Below are 19,220 nucleotides of genomic sequence, written 5' to 3'. Positions count from 1 at the left end.
CTGACTGTACTGCCCAGCTCAGGACTTCCTTCTTCTCATTTCTGGATTCACAGCTCAGAATTTTATCTTACCCTTAACAAGATTTTTAATCTAGTCTGGGTTTAAGTGCTTCAAATTCTTTTTCATATTCTTTATCACAATATTTGGTATTCCTCTTTCTGCTTTTAGTTCTGATTCCCATCATTAACCCCACGGGGGACATGAATTTGGGCTAGCTGTAGCTGGGTGATTTTTTTTTTTTTTTTTTTTTTTTTTTGAGACAGAGTCTCATTCTGTCTCTAGGCTGGAGTGCAGTGGTGCAATCCTGGCTCACTACAATCTCCGCCTCCCGGATTTAAGTGATTCTCCTACCTCAGCATCCCAAGTTGCTGGGATTACAGGCATATGCCACTACACCCAGCTAATTTTTGTATTTTTAGTAGAGACGGGGTTTCGCCATGTTGGCCAGGCTGGTCTCCAACTCCTGACCTCAGGCGATCCATCTGCCTCGGCCTCCCAAAGTGCTGGGATTACAGGTGTGAGCCACCGCGCCCAGCCGGGTGAATTTTTTTCTGCTTAAAGGAACAGCTAAATTCGCATCAGTTTAATTTTCTATGCCAAAAAAGTGAATGGCAAGCAAAGCAACAAACTGATGGACCTGGTCGCTGACATTCTGCTAGCAATGACATAAGACTTTACAACTGCAATGTGATTTATTTTTATAATTGTTTATAATGGTAACTGAAAGAAATGGGTCTTTTGGTATCTGTTCAATTTTTTTTAGGTTGTTATTTCCCTAAGGAAAAGGCAAGTTTAGACTTATTCTCTCTTTCAGAAAAGAGGTGATGATTTTGAAACCGTCTCCTTCTGGCTCTCTAACACATGCCGATTTTTGCACTGCTTGAAACAGTACAGTGGAGAAGAGGTGAGAAAACCTTGATTACAAAACCAGCATGCTATACTTTCTCTGACCTTTTTAAGGAAAAAATGTAAAAGCACAAAATGTTTAACCATTTCTTTATTTAGGAACCCAAATTCAGAGGTGGCTTGGAAGTTCTTGCTTTGTTTGATGTTCACTATCTATGAAGCAGTGATTTGGAGAATGACAGTTTCTTCTTTACATTGTGAGAAAGCATAGAGAAAAATAAAATAAGCATTGGTCAGTGAATAGTTACCAGAAGTAAAACTTTTTGTCAGTATGTTTTAGTGGGCATTTCAAGAGCTAATATCAAAATAGTGAACTATTTAAAGAAATTAATCAATTTTGGCTTGCCACAATACATTAAAAGGTGATCAAAAATCGGGGGGAGGGATGGCATTGGGAGATATACCTAATGTTAAATGACGAGTTAATGGATGCAGCACACCAACATGGCACATGTATGCATATGTAACTAACCTGCACGTTGTGCACATGTACCCTAAAACTTAAAGTATATAAAAAAAAAGAAAAATTTAATATTAATACTCTTGGACAATAAGAGGACCTTAAAATCCTTTAACTCTAAAAAAAAAAAAAGGTGATCAAAAATCATGTCTTTCGATTTGTCCAAAAAAACTCTATTGTTTTTGTTTGTGGGGATATGTTCATTAGTTGTTTGATAGACTTCAAATATTTCAAAACTATGTAGAATATTAATAATGACTATTAAGGGCTGCTTTAGTATGTGTCAGACAGCACTTACTGTATATGGTGTTATTTATGATCATTAATTCTTACAGCATCTCTGTGAGGTAGGAATTATAGTCCAGTTTTACAGATGAGGAAGCCAAGGCTCACTGGGGCTCATTGATTTGCCCAAGTTCTCTTGGCCACAAGGAGCAGAGCTGGGATCCTGGGTCTGGCATCGCTGAGGGCCCATGACCCTAGCCAACTGCCCTCCATGCCTCCCATCCCTTTGCCAGGAGGGCAGCAGAGAAGGTGCCCAGCGGCACTTCCTGAGCACTGACAGGCAGATGATGGGAAACACAGAGATGAGCAACGCCTAGTCCCTGAGAAGATGGGGCCAACAGACCAGAATCCCTCAGAGGGGTCGTTGACTGCATCCTGTCAGTCCCCACTTTCAGACCAGTCATTAAGTAGGTGGTAAGGAGGCAGATGCTTGGCTGTGGGCAGAATCCTCAGAGTAAGCACTTGCCTTTATCACGTTGCATCAGGCAAGCAACGTGTTAAACTGCAAAGTGACTGGAAGAAGCGCCGCCCATTCAGTTCCATTTTAACAGATACCACCAAAGATTCCCTTCTAACCTCTGACTGAAGACCAAGGTGTGGGTACTACGAAATAGAGTAAAGGGAACTTTTTGTATGTATTCACTAGTCTCTGTAGAAATTGGTCTATTTCAAGATTATATATGTCCTTTGGGTGTAGTTTTTAAGAATAGGACTATAATGAACTGAAGTTAAGAGATAATTTAGTGTTTGACAGTAAACCTGCTGTTTCAGAAGTGAAACACTCTTTTTTTTTTTTTTTTTTTTAGTTAAGTTCCTCCAATTTGCTTCATTGACATTGCTATTGGGAAGACTTAAATGCTAGGTTGCCAAGTTAAGGTATTGTTCAAAAGCTAGTAAGAACTGGAGGGGTTATGATGGAAGCAAACAAACACACATCAGCATTTGAGAATGTCAGTCCTGGCATTAGCGGGGAAGCTCCTTGGACAGAGCAGAAAAGAGCATGAAGATGCTGATCAAATTGGAGATAGTTAAACTGAAGAGACAGGTTACTTCATGTGTATCATTAACTTTGCCTTATGACTCTAGGGCTTTATGAAGCACAACACATCTCGCCAGAATGAACACTGCCTCACCAATTTTGACCTGGCTGAGTATCGGCAGGTGCTGAGTGACTTGGCCATTCAGATCTACCAGCAGCTCGTGCGGGTGTTAGAGAACATCCTTCAGCCAATGATTGGTAAGGCCAGGGCCCCACTGGGCATTGCAGCCTATCATTCATGCCCATCAATAAGTAGCCACCAGTGGCACATGTTTCAGGGCAGGTATTCATTTGGGGAGCATAAAGTAGTAAGATACAGGGCTAAAATTAGCCGAGGAATCTCAGAAACCCAGCCATAGTTAACTGGGATACATCGAAATCACTGTTTCCACAAGACTGAAACAGTAGTATATGGTTTCCTTCCCTAATGTTTACTGTTTAAATTCAGTTTAATGCATTGAATTTTAAAAAATTGTCTTAAGTTACCAAACATTGTTATCTTCCGGCAAATTATCAGCAGGCTCCCTTTTTTATTTGAGACGGAGTCTCGCTCTGTCGCCCAGGCTGGAGTGCAGTGGCGCAATCTCAGCTCACTGCAAGCTCTGCCTCCCAGGTTCACGCTATTCTCCTGCCTCAGCCTCCCGTGTAGCTGGGACTACAGGTGCCTGCCACCACGCCCAGTTAATTTTTTGCATTTTTAGTAGAGACGGGGTTTCACCGTGTTAGCCAGGATGGTCTCAATCTCCTGACCTTGTGAGCCACTCACCTCAGCCTCCCAAAGTGCTGGGATTACAGGTGTGAACCACTGCACCCAGCCTATCAGCAGGCTCTTAAGGCTACTTCCAGCTACACTTTCTTTCCCCATCCATGCATTTTCCATGTTTCCACAACTTCTTCATTTCCCTTCTGTGGGCTCATAGTGTTCCCTTTGCTTTCATAGGCCACAGTTAACTAGCTATTTGAGACATCAAAAGCTGAGGAAGCCATGGGAGATGGCAATGTTTTCTTCAGATGTCCCTTAAAATGTCATTAAAGCACCCTAGGTTGGCGAAAATTTAGGAGGTAACACAGATACCAAGGTCAACTTCAGCCAGTTTTTCTATTGCTTTGCCTGTTTCTATTGGCTGAATAAGAAGTTCACCTCAAAGAAGCCCCAATCTAAATCCTTACCCCCATCTCCCAGTCATTTAACAGCAACAACAAACATGCCGGTTCTAGGGAATCTGTGTTTAGCACAATTAAATAGCAAGATGAACCAGACGTGGCCTTTGCTCTCAAGGGGCTTGCTGTCAGGGAGTGGACATCTCAGAAACATTCTAAGGGAGGCATAAGCCAAATGCTAAGAGAGCACAACAGGGAAGCAGCCGGGCCACAGGTGAGAAGACGAATTCTGGGAGATGGAGGTAAGCCCAAGGGCCCACTGCTATTGCGGGAAACCCAGAATAAGGAAGAGCCCAGCTCTCCAGACCCATACCACTCCCCTCTCCCACGTCTTCTCCAAGATGATTGTCAGTGCCCTGCTTTTCTGTTTTTGCCTCTGGGGCTCAGATAACATGGAGAATGCTTATCTTAACCCAAACTGCTACCTACCACTCTCAAAAGCCCACCCAAGACACACACACTTGTTCTATCACAAGGCTACTGCTTCTTACGCTTCTTATTTTAGAAAAGACACCATTAAGTTTACTTAGATTCATAGTAAATTTTTGCAATTAAGAATTATTCCTTCAGTAAAGTTTAAAATCCGGAAGCCCTTTTGTAGTGAAGTTCCTTTTCCCTCTATTTTGGCACCCAGATCATTTTTTTCTTTTTTGAGATGGAGTCTCTCTCTGTCACCCAGCCTGGAGCCCAGATGTGTGGTCTCAGCTCACTGCAGCCTTTGCCTCCCAAGTTCAAGTGATTGTCCTGCCTCAGCCTTCTGAGTAGCTGGGATTACAGGCACACGCTACCACGCCTGGCTAATTTTTGTATTTTCAATAGAGACGGGGTTTCCTTATGCTGGCCAGGCTGGTCTTGAACTCCTGGCCTCCAGTGATCCACCCACCTCGGCGGCCTCCCAAAGTGCTGGGATTACAGGCATGAGCCACCGTGCCAAGCTAATTTTCCTAAGTTGAATGTGCATGTGTTTGTGCACATGGATGTGTGCACATGAAAGGTTCCCTTCCACATCATCTCCTCTAACAGCTGAAATACTCCTGCAGTCTCAGGCATGCTGGAACATGAAACGATTCAGGGCGTGTCTGGGGTGAAGCCCACAGGGTTGAGAAAGCGAACCTCCAGTATCGCCGATGAGGGCACCTACACACTGGACTCCATCCTCCGGCAGCTCAACTCCTTCCACTCGGTCATGTGTCAGCATGGCATGGACCCTGAACTGATCAAGCAGGTGGTCAAGCAGATGTTCTACATCATAGGGGCCATCACCCTGAACAATCTTCTCCTGCGGAAGGACATGTGCTCCTGGAGTAAAGGCATGCAGATCAGGTGAGCAAATGCCAACACCTGCGACAGCCTCTTTTTGTTGCCCAGCTGGCCTGCCAGGGTTGTGGAGAGCTGATGACTTGTTTTCAGTTCTTGCATCTCATGTCTGGTGCCATGCGGCCAAGCAGCAAGGAAGAAACTGGCACGGAGCCACTTTCCCTTGCCTGGCTGGATTTCACCACATCTCATTATTGCTCCCTGTCTGTACCCTGCCAACAGGTTCTTCACATTCTTGATAGGAAACCCTTTTCCACTGTGAAGCTTGCTTATTTGGGGGAGTGAAGAGATGATGCAAAAATACACAAAGATGAGATAGCTGCTTCCTCTCCTTATGTGTGTGTTTTAATTATACAATAAGAAATTATTAAATTATAATAACGAAGATTTCTAATGTTTGATTGCTCTTAGAAATATATTTTTGGAAAAATACCTTTTTGTACCTATGGCAACAAGAACCGGTCTAATAGATCTTTTACTAATTCTTAAAATATCCCCCCTCTATATTTTAAGAAAAGCTACACTTAATTTTATGCCCAATACTCCTCAGCATAACCTCATTATAGTAACATAATTTTTTTGCAATTTTTTTTTTTTTTTTTTTTTTTTTTTTGAGATGGAGTTTCGCTCTTGCTGCCCAGGCTGGAGTGCAATGGCGCCATCTCGGCTCACTGCAACCTCTGCCTCCTGGGTTCAAGCAATTCTCCTGCCTCAGCCTCCCAAGTAGCTGGGATTACAGGCATGCACCACCACACCAAGCTAATTTTTGTATTTTTTGTAGAGACAGGGTTTCACCATGTTGGCCAGGATGGTCTCAAACTCCTGACCTCAGGTGATCCACCTGTCTCAGCCTCCCAAAATGCTGGGATTACAGGTGTGAGCCACCGTGCTGGGCCACAAATTTTTTATTTTAAAACAGCTAGAATATTCACCAAGAGGAGAGAAAAATGATTTCTCCTATCAAAGTCTTAGTAGTTACTCAATCTCACGAACTGTTAGTGTTCTTTTCAAATTTTCCATCCTGACTTACATTGAAGTGTAGTGAATTTTAAGTCAATAATGCCTTCCTCTCAGATAGTGGAGCATATTTCTCTATAAGCTCTGCATGGAAATGTGGAGCCACCTGTCGCAATATTATGCTGGCCCCTATTTGCCTGGTTGCTAAGTGCTGATTGTGTGTCCATTGACCTCAGTCTTAGGACTGCTGCCACTTGGTTGGCTACTTTGTGAAACCTCAATGTCTTTGTAGTTTGTCTCTGTCACCATTTGGAGTCTTTGTCTCTTCCAGTGGCCCTCCCTTGCCTCTCTCTCCTTTCATCCCGGAGCTTTCTCAGGCCACCATCTTCATCTCCTAGGCTCTTCCCTTAAGGCTTCAGCACAGGTATATGTGGGGCTTTTGGTTATTCAGTTACCTGATTTGGAGTTTGCCTTAAGAGAGAGTGCTTCAAGGATTATCAAGTCTCACCCTGCAACAGCAACCCAGCTCTGAAATTGTAAGAGAAGCTACAAAGTGTTTTCTGGCCAGCTCCCCAATAAAGACAGAGCTACATTATGTTATTCTATTTTGTTTATTAGCAAGTCTAATAACTTTTGCCATAATGACTTTATTTCCATCTTCCATTAAAGAGAATTACATTATCTTGTCATTTAATCTTATATAATGATGATTATAATCCTCATGACTATAATAAATTTTTAAGCACAGCTGATGAGATTTAAGAAAATTGAACAAAAATACTGCCTGTCATTTTAACATAAATCCTGACAAGGCCGCACACAAAAAAATTAAGACATTTTTGACAAAATTCGGCAAATTTGCATTCTCTGTATCTCTTTATTTTCATAGGTACAATGTCAGTCAACTGGAAGAATGGCTGCGTGACAAGAATCTGATGAATAGTGGGGCTAAAGAAACCCTGGAACCTCTCATTCAGGCTGCTCAACTTTTGCAAGTGAAAAAGAAAACAGATGATGATGCAGAAGCCATTTGTTCTATGTGCAATGCTTTAACTACTGCCCAGGTAGAGCAACTTTCCCTGTTATGAAATAATTTAACATTCATCAAAGATGATCTTTAGGGAAGTAAAGAAGTCCTCTACTTATTGCTTGTATCTCTGAGCTGACTTCATCTGTGTTCAAGAAGATATATGCCTCTACCAATCTTAAAGCAAGGAGATTTTGCCAGAAATTAATACATTTCAGTGCTAATTACAGTATAAATATATTTAATATTCAGCAAATATTTATTGAGTACTTACAGTGTTCTATATAACATTGAAGGCACTGGGATACACCCATAGGCAAAACAAAGTCTCTGCTCTCATGGAGTATACAGTCTATGCAGTTTATATTCCATAAAATAGCTTTCTATCTTATTTGATAATTGAGTGGATTATCAGATAGTGACTTTGTTTTTAGAGACAGATAATTCTTGTTACTTCAACAGATGATTAATTAAGACTCCATCTCAAGGCACCATATTTATTGCTGGGGAAGATGCTTCAATAAATAAGGAAAAATTCCTGCCTTCAAGGAGCTTACAGTTCAGTAGGGAAGACAGAGTCATATCCAACTGACTCTACCGTAGAGGTTCTAGCAAATTCTATAGTAAGATGCCTAAAGGAAGTGCTGAGGGAAGATAGCAGTATTCAGGGAAGGTCCCATTAATCTGGGCATTGAATTTAAGGAAGTGGAAGAATGAGAAGGGCATTGGAGGATTATAGTGACAGCATGAAGCAAGGCACAGGCATGAACATGCCCAATTTTCTTTTCCCCAGTTATTTTCTGTGCTGACTCTTAGACTTTCTTTCTTTCTTTCTTTCTTTCTTTCTTTCTTTCTTTCTTTCTTTTTTTTTTTGAGACGGAGTCTCGCTGTGTTGCCCAGGTTGGAGTGCAGTGGTATGATCTCCACTCACTGCAAGCTCCGCCTCCCAGGTTCACGCCATTCTCCTGCCTCAGCCTCTGGAGTAGCTGGGACTACAGGCACCTGCCACCACGCCTGGCTAATTTTTTGTATTTTTAGTAAAGATGGGGTTTCACCATGTTAACCAGGATGGTCTCGATCTCCTGACCTCGTGATCCACCCGCCTCGGCCTCCCAAAGTGTTGGGATTACAGGCGTGAGCCACAGTGCCCGGCCAACTTTCTTAATGTTCATCATATATCCTACAACATATGAAATTTTCAGTTTTGCCCAATACAATTAAAACTCAATCAGCTTGAGACCAGTCTGACCAACATGGTGAAACCCCATCTCTACTAAAAATACAAAAATTAGCCGGGCATGGTGGCAGGCACCTGTAATCCCAGCTACTCAGGAGGCTGAGGCAGGAGAATTGCTGGAACCTGGGAGATGGAGGTTGCAGTGAGCCAAGATTGCAACACTGCACTCCAGCCTGGGCAACAGAAAAAATCAGTAGGCCAGGCGTGCTGGCTCACACCTATAATCCCAGCACTTTGGGAGGCTGAGGCAGGCAGATCACCTGAGGTCAGGAGTTCAAGACCAGCCAGGCCAACATGGTGAAACCCCATCTCTACAAAAATACAAAAATTAGCCAGGCATTGTGGCAGGTGCCTGTAATCCCAGCTACTTGGGAGGCTGAGGCGGGAGAATGACTTGAACCTGGGAGGCAGAAGTGGCAGTGAGCCAAGATTGTGCCACTGCACAGAGACTTCATCTCAAAAAAAAAAAAAAAAAAAAGTCAATCAGTAGACAATCAGAATCAAGACTTGCAGCTTCTTAATGTTGAATTCATGTTTGCATAACTTCTTACTAAGAATAAAGCAGAACTATCTGACCGAACAATGGTCTTGAGATTTCCTCCCAGTTTCTGCAAGTGTGGAAAGTAAGAATACCCTGGAGGAAGCCCAACTTTATAGAAGTTGGCTGCCATTCAACTTCTAAAGAATATACTTTAATACTTAAATATACTTTAAGCATATTTCACAGAGTGAGGCAGACCTGCAGTTTATTTATTTAGCAAATATTAGTTAACAAAGTGGTCCCACTTTTTAAAATTCAAATACTTGCCTCTTAGAGACTGATCCCTAATTCAGTTTGTCACCCACAGACCTGATAACAACATGCCCACTTTCTAGTTCTCTGGTGCTTAATTTATTTTCCTGTAGATCAGCACTGTCCTGCATTCAACTTTTATTTTCATTTTGTGTTAATAGCCACATGTGGCTAGTGACTACTACTGTTGTATTGGACAGCACAGGTTTAGACAATACCTTGAAAATGGAAATATCTACCTTATATAGACGATGATTTATTTTCATTAGAAAAGAGACATGACCATTTTACAAAAAAAAATTATTGAACTTTTTAAAAAAGAACTTCATACTCTCTAATTGATTAGTTTCTTTAGGGGCTTTTGTTATTCATGTTATTTATGATCTTTTATAAAAATATGATTTAAAAAACATTCAAAAGAGATAATTGTATTAATATGGCTAACATTTTTATATGGAGAAAAGTTGCAGAATAGTATTAATAGAATGAATCCCATTTGTATAAAAATAAAATGAACTAGAATATTTATAGCAGCTAGAGGGGGTGTTCAGGACATGGTTAACAATTGCTACTTTGGGAGACTGGAAGGATGGAAGTGCGGACATTTATTTTTCATGTTTTATTATCTTGTGCTGTTTGAATATCTTCGAAATTTACACAGCTTCTTACAATATCACAGAAACATTACATTGTTACATTCTCTTATAAAAATTCAGATAAAGGTAAATGTGCAGACCAGCTCCTCCTTCCTTCTGGTCCCAGCCCACCCCTGAGTAGAACTGAAATCTGTATGCACAGATCCTTTTAATTTTCCAGATTATAGGTACCCAGTGTGTATTCGATAATATGCCAAAAACTTTGATCATTTCATTTCTCACAGATTGTGAAAGTGTTGAATTTGTATACTCCAGTTAATGAGTTTGAAGAAAGAGTCTCTGTGTCGTTCATTCGTACTATACAGGTAAGAGCTCCCATCTTCTTTGATTCACCAACACAGTCTTTTGAATGGACATTTTGTAATTTATTGAAGGATAATGTGTTATCTTTTATTATCTTATTTTACAATGCACTAACTTTTTTGATAATAGTTAATTGGGAAAATGAAGTGAGTTTAAAACAAAAGTAAACATTCTTCATTAGTTGAGAATTTGAGGGTAGAAATTTTAGTAGAAAAAAGTCTTTTAGATTCAAAGAACTGATGCTCTGTTTATTTTTTTTCTTGATCTTCTCAGATGCGTTTACGAGACAGGAAAGACTCTCCCCAGCTGCTCATGGATGCTAAACACATCTTTCCTGTCACCTTTCCTTTCAACCCATCTTCCCTCGCGCTAGAAACCATCCAGATTCCAGCCAGCCTCGGCCTGGGCTTCATTTCACGGGTCTGAAAGTGATGTCCAGGCAAACATTGACAATACATTTCTTGCCCGAAATAAGAACCCATTATTTCCAGTGAGCTACTGAAAATACATTTTTAAAGAGAAAGTACTGATTATCTCCCAAATGAGAAGTCATTAACTGGAAATCTCCCTAGAATACTTTCATCACTTTGGAAACAAAGATAGGCTCTTTCGTGCTGTGTTATCTTTATAGCAACACTCATCCTTAACCAACTAGGTACCGTGAGTTTACATACAGGAGAATGATGGAAGGAAGGGAGGAAGGAAAAGAGGAGAAAAATGTGTCTTCAGCTGGCAGCATTTATTTTAAATCCTTAGCACTGCGTTTGAATGGTATAAAAAGTATAACTTCCATAGATGCGCTGTTGTTAGGAAGGCACCAAAGAACCTCCTCTGCACTAAACAGGAGAATGGAAAGAAAAGTCTCCATTGAGTACATATCATGTCAGTTTAGGAATCAATTATGTTGATATTGTTAAACTGGTTCAAAGAAATAAACTGGCAATATGTAAAGTAATTCCTCATTTGTGTCACTATGATATAGAGATATTAAAGGAATGTTGGTTTGCTAAATAGTATAGATGTCCATTTGTACTATAGTTTACTGAGCATTTTAAATTGCTGCTACATACTGTCTTCTTAAAATGTAAGTGATATTCTTATTAGGCACTACAATAAGTTTCTCTTGTCAACTCTGTTTACAATTCAATCAGATCACAGTTTTAACTGGATTATATGCAAATACCTACAGATTCACCTGCACAAGTAGCAGACACTGGAAAGTCATGTAGTAATATGACAAAATGCTTGACATTTAGGGGTAGGATTAGACAAAGTGGCTATTGTTGATGTCATTATTTATTCAGGATGTATTACATTGATGTGCTCATTAATTTTCCCTGGGTGGATATTGCGTCAGGGCACAGTGTTCTGTGAAGTGACTTATTTTTAACTACCAGATCTGATTCCTTCAGTGCATATTTTCAACCTCGACAGGTTTTCTCTCTTCTTAATTTATTAAGAATTAATCTCGGCTGGGCGCGGTGGCTCACGCCTGTAATCCCAGCACTTTGGGAAGCCAAGGTGGGTGGATCACTTGAGGTTAGGAGTTGGAGACCAGCCTGGCCAACATGGCGAAACCCTGTCTCTACTAAAAATACAAAAATTAGCCGGGCGTGGTGGCACTTGCCTGTAATCCCAGCTACTAGGGAGGCTGAGGCACGAGAATCGATTAAACCTGGGAAGTGGAGATTGCAATGAGATCGAACCACTGCACTCCAGCCGGGGTGACAGAGAGAGACACTGCCTTGGGAAAAAAAAGAATCTTACTCACTATCTAGAAAGGATTGTCAGAATATTCACGATTCAGGTCTTGAAACTTTGATTATGCAAAAGAAGGTATATAATAAATATTTCATTATGATTCAGTTTTTAAGGCTTTGCAGCTTCTATAAGTGTTCTCAGATGCCACTAGATAATTTTAAAAGCATCGTATTAGAAATACTTTAAGAAGACTTATATAAGAAATAGAAGATTGTTGAATTTTACAGAGGATTTGGTTCATTAAGACCCAGATTCTGTAAGTTTTCATTCTGAAATTCTAGTTAAACATATTCACCATTTTTCTTAGGAATCTTATACAATAAATCCTTCAGGTTGCACAAAAGCAAATTATTAGTTTTCATTAGAAACTCTGGTTCTGAATTACAATCATAGATTATATAATTTAACTGTTAGATGGTCTATAAAAATGACAAATCTTATTAAAATATGTGCAATATTTATGGAAGTCAAACAGCGTCATATCAGTGATAAAGGTTGTTATTAAAAGATAAATACTGTCTGTTAATTTACATGGGCCTCAAGTTCCTCGTTTATAAAGTAAGAGAGTTGGACACTGATTCTTAACATCTCCTCCACATTTAAAATTCTCTGTTCTCAGCCCTTAGATTCTAGAGAAAAAAAGCTGCAGTTACTCAGTAAGTCCTTCTCTGATGGAAAGACCAGTGTGTAGTGCCTGTCAATTCCTTAGGATTAATCAAATGTAAAATCACAAGTTTGTGTAGCTGTAACCTTTCTTAAATGTACATGATTTATGTACATGCTTTTAGAAGGTCCTACTATATTTGTATTATAATTAGTTTAAGTAATTTTTATTACATCATGTATTGCTTTATTCAGTTTGAATACATTTATTTATTTATTTGCAGTATCAACCAGAAACACTACCAATTGCATCAAATTATTCCAGTTTTTCCTGGTTGTCAATGCGGTTTTCAATGCACAATTAAGTCATAGCCATTTGGTTCGTACCAAATGTGTCAGAATCTAACAGCATCCGATAGGCTGTAAGTTGGGGAGTTGCTAAGAAAATGCAACGTGGTACAGGCTGTCCGCCTCAGCCCTGGAAATCTCCCAGACCTCCCCCAGCTTCATCCTGTGTAGCACGACTCACGTGCACCCTGAATCTTCTCAGGTCTTCCAGGTCATGCTGTAGCGCTCACTGCCATGCAGCCCTTTTTTTTACTCCGGACAGCTCATGTACTGAAGCGTCATGAAAGAAAGGCTGTGGTCTGAGCCCTTCTCTCCCGTCTCCTGTCTTTGTCCTGTCAAGTGCTGGAGCCAGAGCTCCTACAGCCGCCCTTGGTGGTTTCTCCTGTTCAGTGATGGTGGCACAAAGGTTCTGCTATTCCAGGGCTCCAGCTTCCTCCCAGGTCTACCCAGAGCTCCAGATGGGGGTCTGAATTAACCTCTCTTGGTGGCCTGGAGATTTTTAGTCATTCACAAGAATACCTTGTAACCAGGGAACCCCAAGGCCCAGTAAGTGATTCTGTATACCATTTTCTTGAAGATACAAGAAGATTCTGCCGACTATGGGGATCTTTGGGCCAGTTTGAGGATTGCTTTCCCTCTGAGGTTCTTTCTCTCTGTCAGCCACACTTTCTCACCGAACTTCAGACACACCCTGCCAGCCTTTCCCCTACTCATTCACTCTTCCCCTTCCCTCAACTTAATCGTCTGTCCCGTTGCCTGCTGTTTGACTGTGCACTGAAGGCAGGTGGATGGAGTCAGTCCTCAGTTGCCCTTGCTGGCCTTCCTGGTGCTTACCATCAGCCCAATCTTTGCACAGTCCTTGTTGTTCTTACTTCTCTGCATACATTCTTCAGAAGATCAGTCATCAACTTTTTCTTAATTCCTCTGTGACACACAATGGGAATTCAAAGGAAGAGATCTTAAAAGTCACAACAGTTCTTTATCTCAATAATCCCCTCCCCATTCACCTTACTACATGCAGACTCACCTCACACCCTTACAACTTGAAGCTGAAAATTTAAAAGTAATTTCCCTTTTTGCAGCTTTTCCTCAGGTTAAGGCTTTGATCTGCCTGAGAGTAACTCTAAAAGGAGAGAAGATAAATATGGGATAAAATCCACAAAGTGTAGCTTCTAATTCCTTTGGAAGTTTAAAAAATTTCCACATATCTGATGCTTCTTTTGTCAGGTGCAGAAGCACAAAAACATATTCCGAAGCCAACTGATAGGAAATTTGGGGATTATTGTCAGTTTGGAGAATTTGCTGTGTTATTTCTTCATTTCCGTGGATAGCTTATAGTTGGCTCTTTCTGGGTGAGTAATTATGTGTAATATAGATCAAATCTTTTAGTAAGGTTACAGCTACATGTTAGGGGAGGCTATGAAAATACTATATTATTATAATTTCAGTGCAGTGATTGTTGTGAGAAATTACTTTCATGGTAACCCTAGGAAAATGGGCACCTGCCACCATCCTGAGAAGTCCTCACACAATGTTCTTTCTCTCTTACACACACACACACACACACACACACACACACACCCGTGACTAATTCATAGAGTTCCTTAGCAGGCATAGTCAAGGATCCTCTGGGTAATGTCAGCTGCTTAGTGATAAAACAGAGCCAAAACTAGTGCAGCCTGTTGAAAGTAATGCAGAAACAGTACCTGGGTCCAGATACACTTTCCTGCGGCGCTTTCCTCTGTTACCTCGTTTCATCCTCACAGCAGCATGGATGGTAGGTGGGGTCGCTTCTACAATCATTTCTGGTGATAGCTTGGGAATAGAGATAAGGGCAGTGACTTGCCTGATGTCCCCCAGCCCTCTGGCTGTCCTGCTTTCCCATATGGAGCAGTGGTGGTGTGGGCACCTGTGAGGCAGGAGACTTTAAAAATGTCGTGAGGTCACGTGCTGCCCCTCCTGGTACGTGTGGAATGCCCCTGGCCAGCAAGGGGTGCTTTTTTATCAGAGTTGGCAGCTGGCATGTGGGAACCGAGCAAGTGCTGAGTACCAAGTTACTTGTTTTAAGGAGACCAAGTGCTCAGCGCCAGGTGGTTTTCTTTTTTGTCATAGTTAACTTGCTATAACTAAGCTTGACTTCTGTCATGAATCAGTGCTCTCTGGGAGGATGCAATACTCTGTTTGGGCATTAATTGATAGCAGGTTGTCTCAACCAAAAAGACAGGAAACAGCAAAAGCCTCTCTGAAATTAAGAGGAAAGTTACTCTCCACACACCCATCAGAGTCTTTATTGGAGCCACCAGGTGAGCTGTGCAGCCTGGACAGGCCTGCAGCCATAGGCCACCTTCCCAGTTTAGGTCCTCAGCACAGGGGAGCCCAAGTCACTGGGTACCTTCTGAGGGCTGTCACTGGGCAGGCCATATACAAGTCAGTGTGTGCGTGGGCACTGCAGTGTGTGCATGCCGTAGGTGTTGACAGGTGCTAGGAGGGGTGTTGTGTGCATGCGCGTTGAAGAGGATCTGTATTGCCGTGACCTCTGTTCATGGATGAGTGCATTGTAATTTGTTCTCAGGCTGTGCTGTGAGGGCCGCCTTAACCCTTGCTCCCTTCCCTTCTAGAGCTGCCTTAAGTTCTCCAGAACTTTTCTTCTGTAAAGGATATCTTGCCTGGAAGGGATATCTTGCCCTGTTTCTCAAGGTTTTGTGAGAGTTTTGATTGGATGTGGCCCTGCATGACCCTCCTTCTCCTGTACTTCCTCTTTCCTTTCCAAATGGGAATTAGAACTGTGGGGCAGCAACAGTCTCAGAGCCAGTGAGAGGCCAGCTTAGAGAATGCTTCTGAGTTAGTGGGACTCTGTGTCACAAGTAAGCAAATGAATATATGAAAGAAATTATGGAGATAAGTTAGATTCTTGGTAATACTTAAATGTCTTGCTTTCTACTGACCTTTTGTTACTAAAAGTAAAGGATATAACTCAAACTTTTTGTGGACATTCTTTTCAAAATTTTTTAAGAACCCTGTACTATAAAAGGTTGAGTAAAAACAGGAAAGCGTGCTATAAGTTCAAATCTGTTGTATTACCCTAAATTAGATAAACCAACCTGAATTATAGTAGATTTCTCAATAGATGAGGAACTGAAAAATACTATGTAAAATATCTTCCAAAATGCTTTTTATACTTTTTTTATTTGTAATTTGGTCTATCTAAAATGTTCGCTAGCTTAACTTAATGGGTGTTATTGGGTTCATATGACTAACGTTTCCTCAGTATTGTAATGCTTGAAATATTTGAAAGAAAAAATGTTGTTTTTTAGTTGAAACTGGTATATATAATTCAGTGCTTGGCAGGTCAGTATATTTTTTGCATTTTTCAGAGTCAGCAGTTTCAAATCTTAGTGTTATCATGTTATAAAATTTTAGCCCACATTTCAGGCTCCGTAAATCATTTGAGCCATTATTTTTTCCCAACAAATGGTGAATTTTTTCTTTAAATGTGGATATATATGTTGTAATTTATGATTCCTGGTTATGTATTTTTGTGGGATCCTGCAGTAAAATTGACTTTTTTGTGTCTTTGGGAGATTTAAATTGCGCTAACAGTGTTGCGCAAAAATGAGTTCATGCCATTTAACATATTGTATTTTAATTATTAACTGTATTAATTTACTATGAAATGGACATGCCTTTTAACTAAAATGGAATTGAACATTGCAGTTTTCAAATATTTTTCCTTGTTAGGTCTGGAAAAGGAATTCTACTTTGATCTGCATAGAAAATTTTGATACAATTTTTTGAAAGTTCTTAGATGAAACATTTACCCATTAAAAAGGAAGCAGAAATACTGAGACATGAAAGGCATTATCAACTAACTCTAGACTCTAGAACCCATTCTAGCATATCTCACGTGCAATTTTTAAAAATAAGTTAATAATTCTTCTCATATCAACAAAAGCCTTTGAAACATGGGTTTTCACTAGATATCACCTAGTGCTAAGATAAAAACCAAAACAATATCAGAATTACATTTATGCTCTAAATTTGTAGTTGTCCAATGTTGTGCTTAGTAAATGTGTGTCATTAATGCTGTATTCTCCTAGCTATTATGGAAACTTGTTTAAATAAAGATATGGATATAAAGACTTTTTGTCAGTGTCTTATAAGTAAATCCACTGCACATTTTAAAACAACAAAACAAGTTGTTTTCCTGAAGACTAGTGAATGTAAATATAATCCCTCCCCATGAGAATATTCTAAGAAGTCTTGGAAATTTAAAAGTTGACGAGTTCCCCTCCTATACTGGACAACCTAGTAATATATATGATAAAGAAGAGAACTGCCAAACACTTACGCAAACAGAAACAGCTGAAGAAAAGGTAGTGTCTTTTCTTCAAGGGAAAGTCATGCCTAAATATATTGGAATTCTCTGACAGAGAAATAGACATAACCAAGGGAAATTTGATATGCATAATCTACTTAGATTTTCAAAAGATTGAGGGTGTCATTTGTGTCAAAAGTTCTACTGTTAATATAGTGGGACAGTAGACATTTTTTGGCATAGGACATAGATCAAAGAAGTATGCAGATGTGCTTTTTTGGGTAAGGAAACAGAGCAGTTATTCAGATCTGTGGTGGAATTAGTCTCATCTTTATTTATGATAAGGAGAAATTAATATCGTCATGTACCACATAACATTTTGGGTCAACAATGCACCGCATATATGACAGTGATCCCATAAGTTTATAATACTGTATTTTTACTGTTACCTTCTCTATGTTTAGAGAAACAGGTACTTACCATTGCCTGCAATTTGCAGTACAGTAATGTGCCATACAGGTTTATAGCCTGGGAGCAATAAGCTATTCCATATAGCCAGGGTGTATAGTAGGCTATACCGTCTAGGTTTGTGTAAGAACACTGATATTTGCACAATGATGAAATTGCCTGATGATGCATTTCTCAGGACATATCCCCTTTGTTAGTAATGCATGACTGTATGACTGTACATGGTTTTCATGTAGATTATACACTTCCTACTTCCATGACACATTCATTCAACTCATTTATTAAGTACTTTTCTGGGCACCGCAACAGGCCCTTGAAATATAGCATCTTCCAAATTAAATTCAATCACTGGCCCCATGAACTACAGCAGAACACCAGCATGTTACAAGTAATAAAATTCAAAATTTGCAAACAGTTTCTTTTTTTCTTTTTTATTTTTGAGACAAAGTCTCGCTCTGTCGCCAGGCTGGAGTGGAGTGGCGTGATCTCAGCTCACTGCAACCTCCGCCTCCTGGGTTCAAGTGATTCTGCCACAGCCTCCCGAGTAGCTGCTACAGGCACCTGCCACCACACCCAGCTAATTTTTGTATTTTTAATAGAGACGGGGTTTCACCATATTGGCCAGGATGGTCTCGATCTCTTGACCTCGTGATCCGCCCGCCTTGGCCCCCCAAAGTGCTGGGATTACAGGTGTGAGCCACCGTGCTCAGCCAACAGTTTCTTTTTCTAAATTAATTGGAACCAAGTCAAGATTATTTCCCCATAATAAAATCACTCTCATGCAGTTGCATTTTGGTATGATCATTAGGATTCTTTCTGGGGCATATGACAAAAATCAAACTCAAACTGACCCAACCAAGAAGGAAATGTATTACCTAACACGATTAAAGTTCAGAGATATATCCAGGTGCCCAAACATTGACATCAGGGATCTCCTTTTCTTTCCTTACTTTTGGCTTCATTCTTAGTCATGTTCTCCCTCAAGTGACAAAGATGGCCCTCAGTAGTGTTTGGCTTCATTCTATGGCTCTGCCTTCAGTAATTCTCAGTAAGACATTTCAGGATGGAGTCTCACTGGCTTAAGTCCTACTTCCATCCTCAGAATAATCACTGTGTCCAGAGGAGTGGAGTGCTCTGACTGTCCTAGCCTGACATACCCCCCACTGAAACTAAAAATTGGGTAATTCACAGAAAACATAGGATTGATTAGGTGGTAGTGGGAGTTCACCAGAGGAAAGACAGGGTATAGTTAGCAGAGGAAATGAAAGCAATGCATGTCTACAGTAATGCATTCTCCTGAATGGGAACGAAAGGGACACGAATTGTGTGCAGCACTGGGAGTGTGCCATCCATGTGAAAGTGTGGAGCTGCTGGGTGGGTTTCCTGGGTCTTAGCAGTCAGCATAAGTGCACAAAGAAGTAAGCAAAGTGTTACACAACAAGAATTTTGAAATCACATTTACCACCCCGGAAAGGGACCTGGAAAGACAAGTGATTTGTTCACATTGATCACCTTGCTACTGAAACCAAAATATGATGGACACTATTCAAAAGGAGAGAAATAAAACCTGCCATACAGACCTCA

The 19,220-nt window shown here is 40.5% G+C and overlaps 1 protein-coding gene across 6 annotated transcripts in view; it reads left to right on the top strand.

Moving 5' to 3' along the window:
- The window catches only part of MYO5A (myosin VA), a 228,319-nt gene extending 211,327 nt beyond the window's left edge, over positions 1–16,992 (top strand). For all 6 annotated transcript variants that reach the window (XM_055363022.2, XM_055363025.2, XM_055363024.2 and 3 more), the window contains 6 exons: positions 815–904; positions 2,738–2,888; positions 4,892–5,174; positions 7,015–7,189; positions 10,063–10,143; positions 10,415–16,992. In XM_055363022.2, the coding sequence (XP_055218997.1) occupies positions 815–904; positions 2,738–2,888; positions 4,892–5,174; positions 7,015–7,189; positions 10,063–10,143; positions 10,415–10,567 (933 nt within the window). In that variant the 3' untranslated portion in view covers positions 10,568–16,992. The remainder of the gene's footprint in view (positions 1–814; positions 905–2,737; positions 2,889–4,891; positions 5,175–7,014; positions 7,190–10,062; positions 10,144–10,414) is intronic.
- Positions 16,993–19,220: the final 2,228 nt, after the last annotated feature.

This window comes from Gorilla gorilla, chromosome 16 (assembly GCF_029281585.2).
Source record: "Gorilla gorilla gorilla isolate KB3781 chromosome 16, NHGRI_mGorGor1-v2.1_pri, whole genome shotgun sequence".
Classification (NCBI taxonomy): domain Eukaryota; kingdom Metazoa; phylum Chordata; class Mammalia; order Primates; family Hominidae; genus Gorilla; species Gorilla gorilla.
Note: the sequence above shows the minus strand (reverse complement) of the source record. Positions and strands in the feature narration are given on the sequence as shown.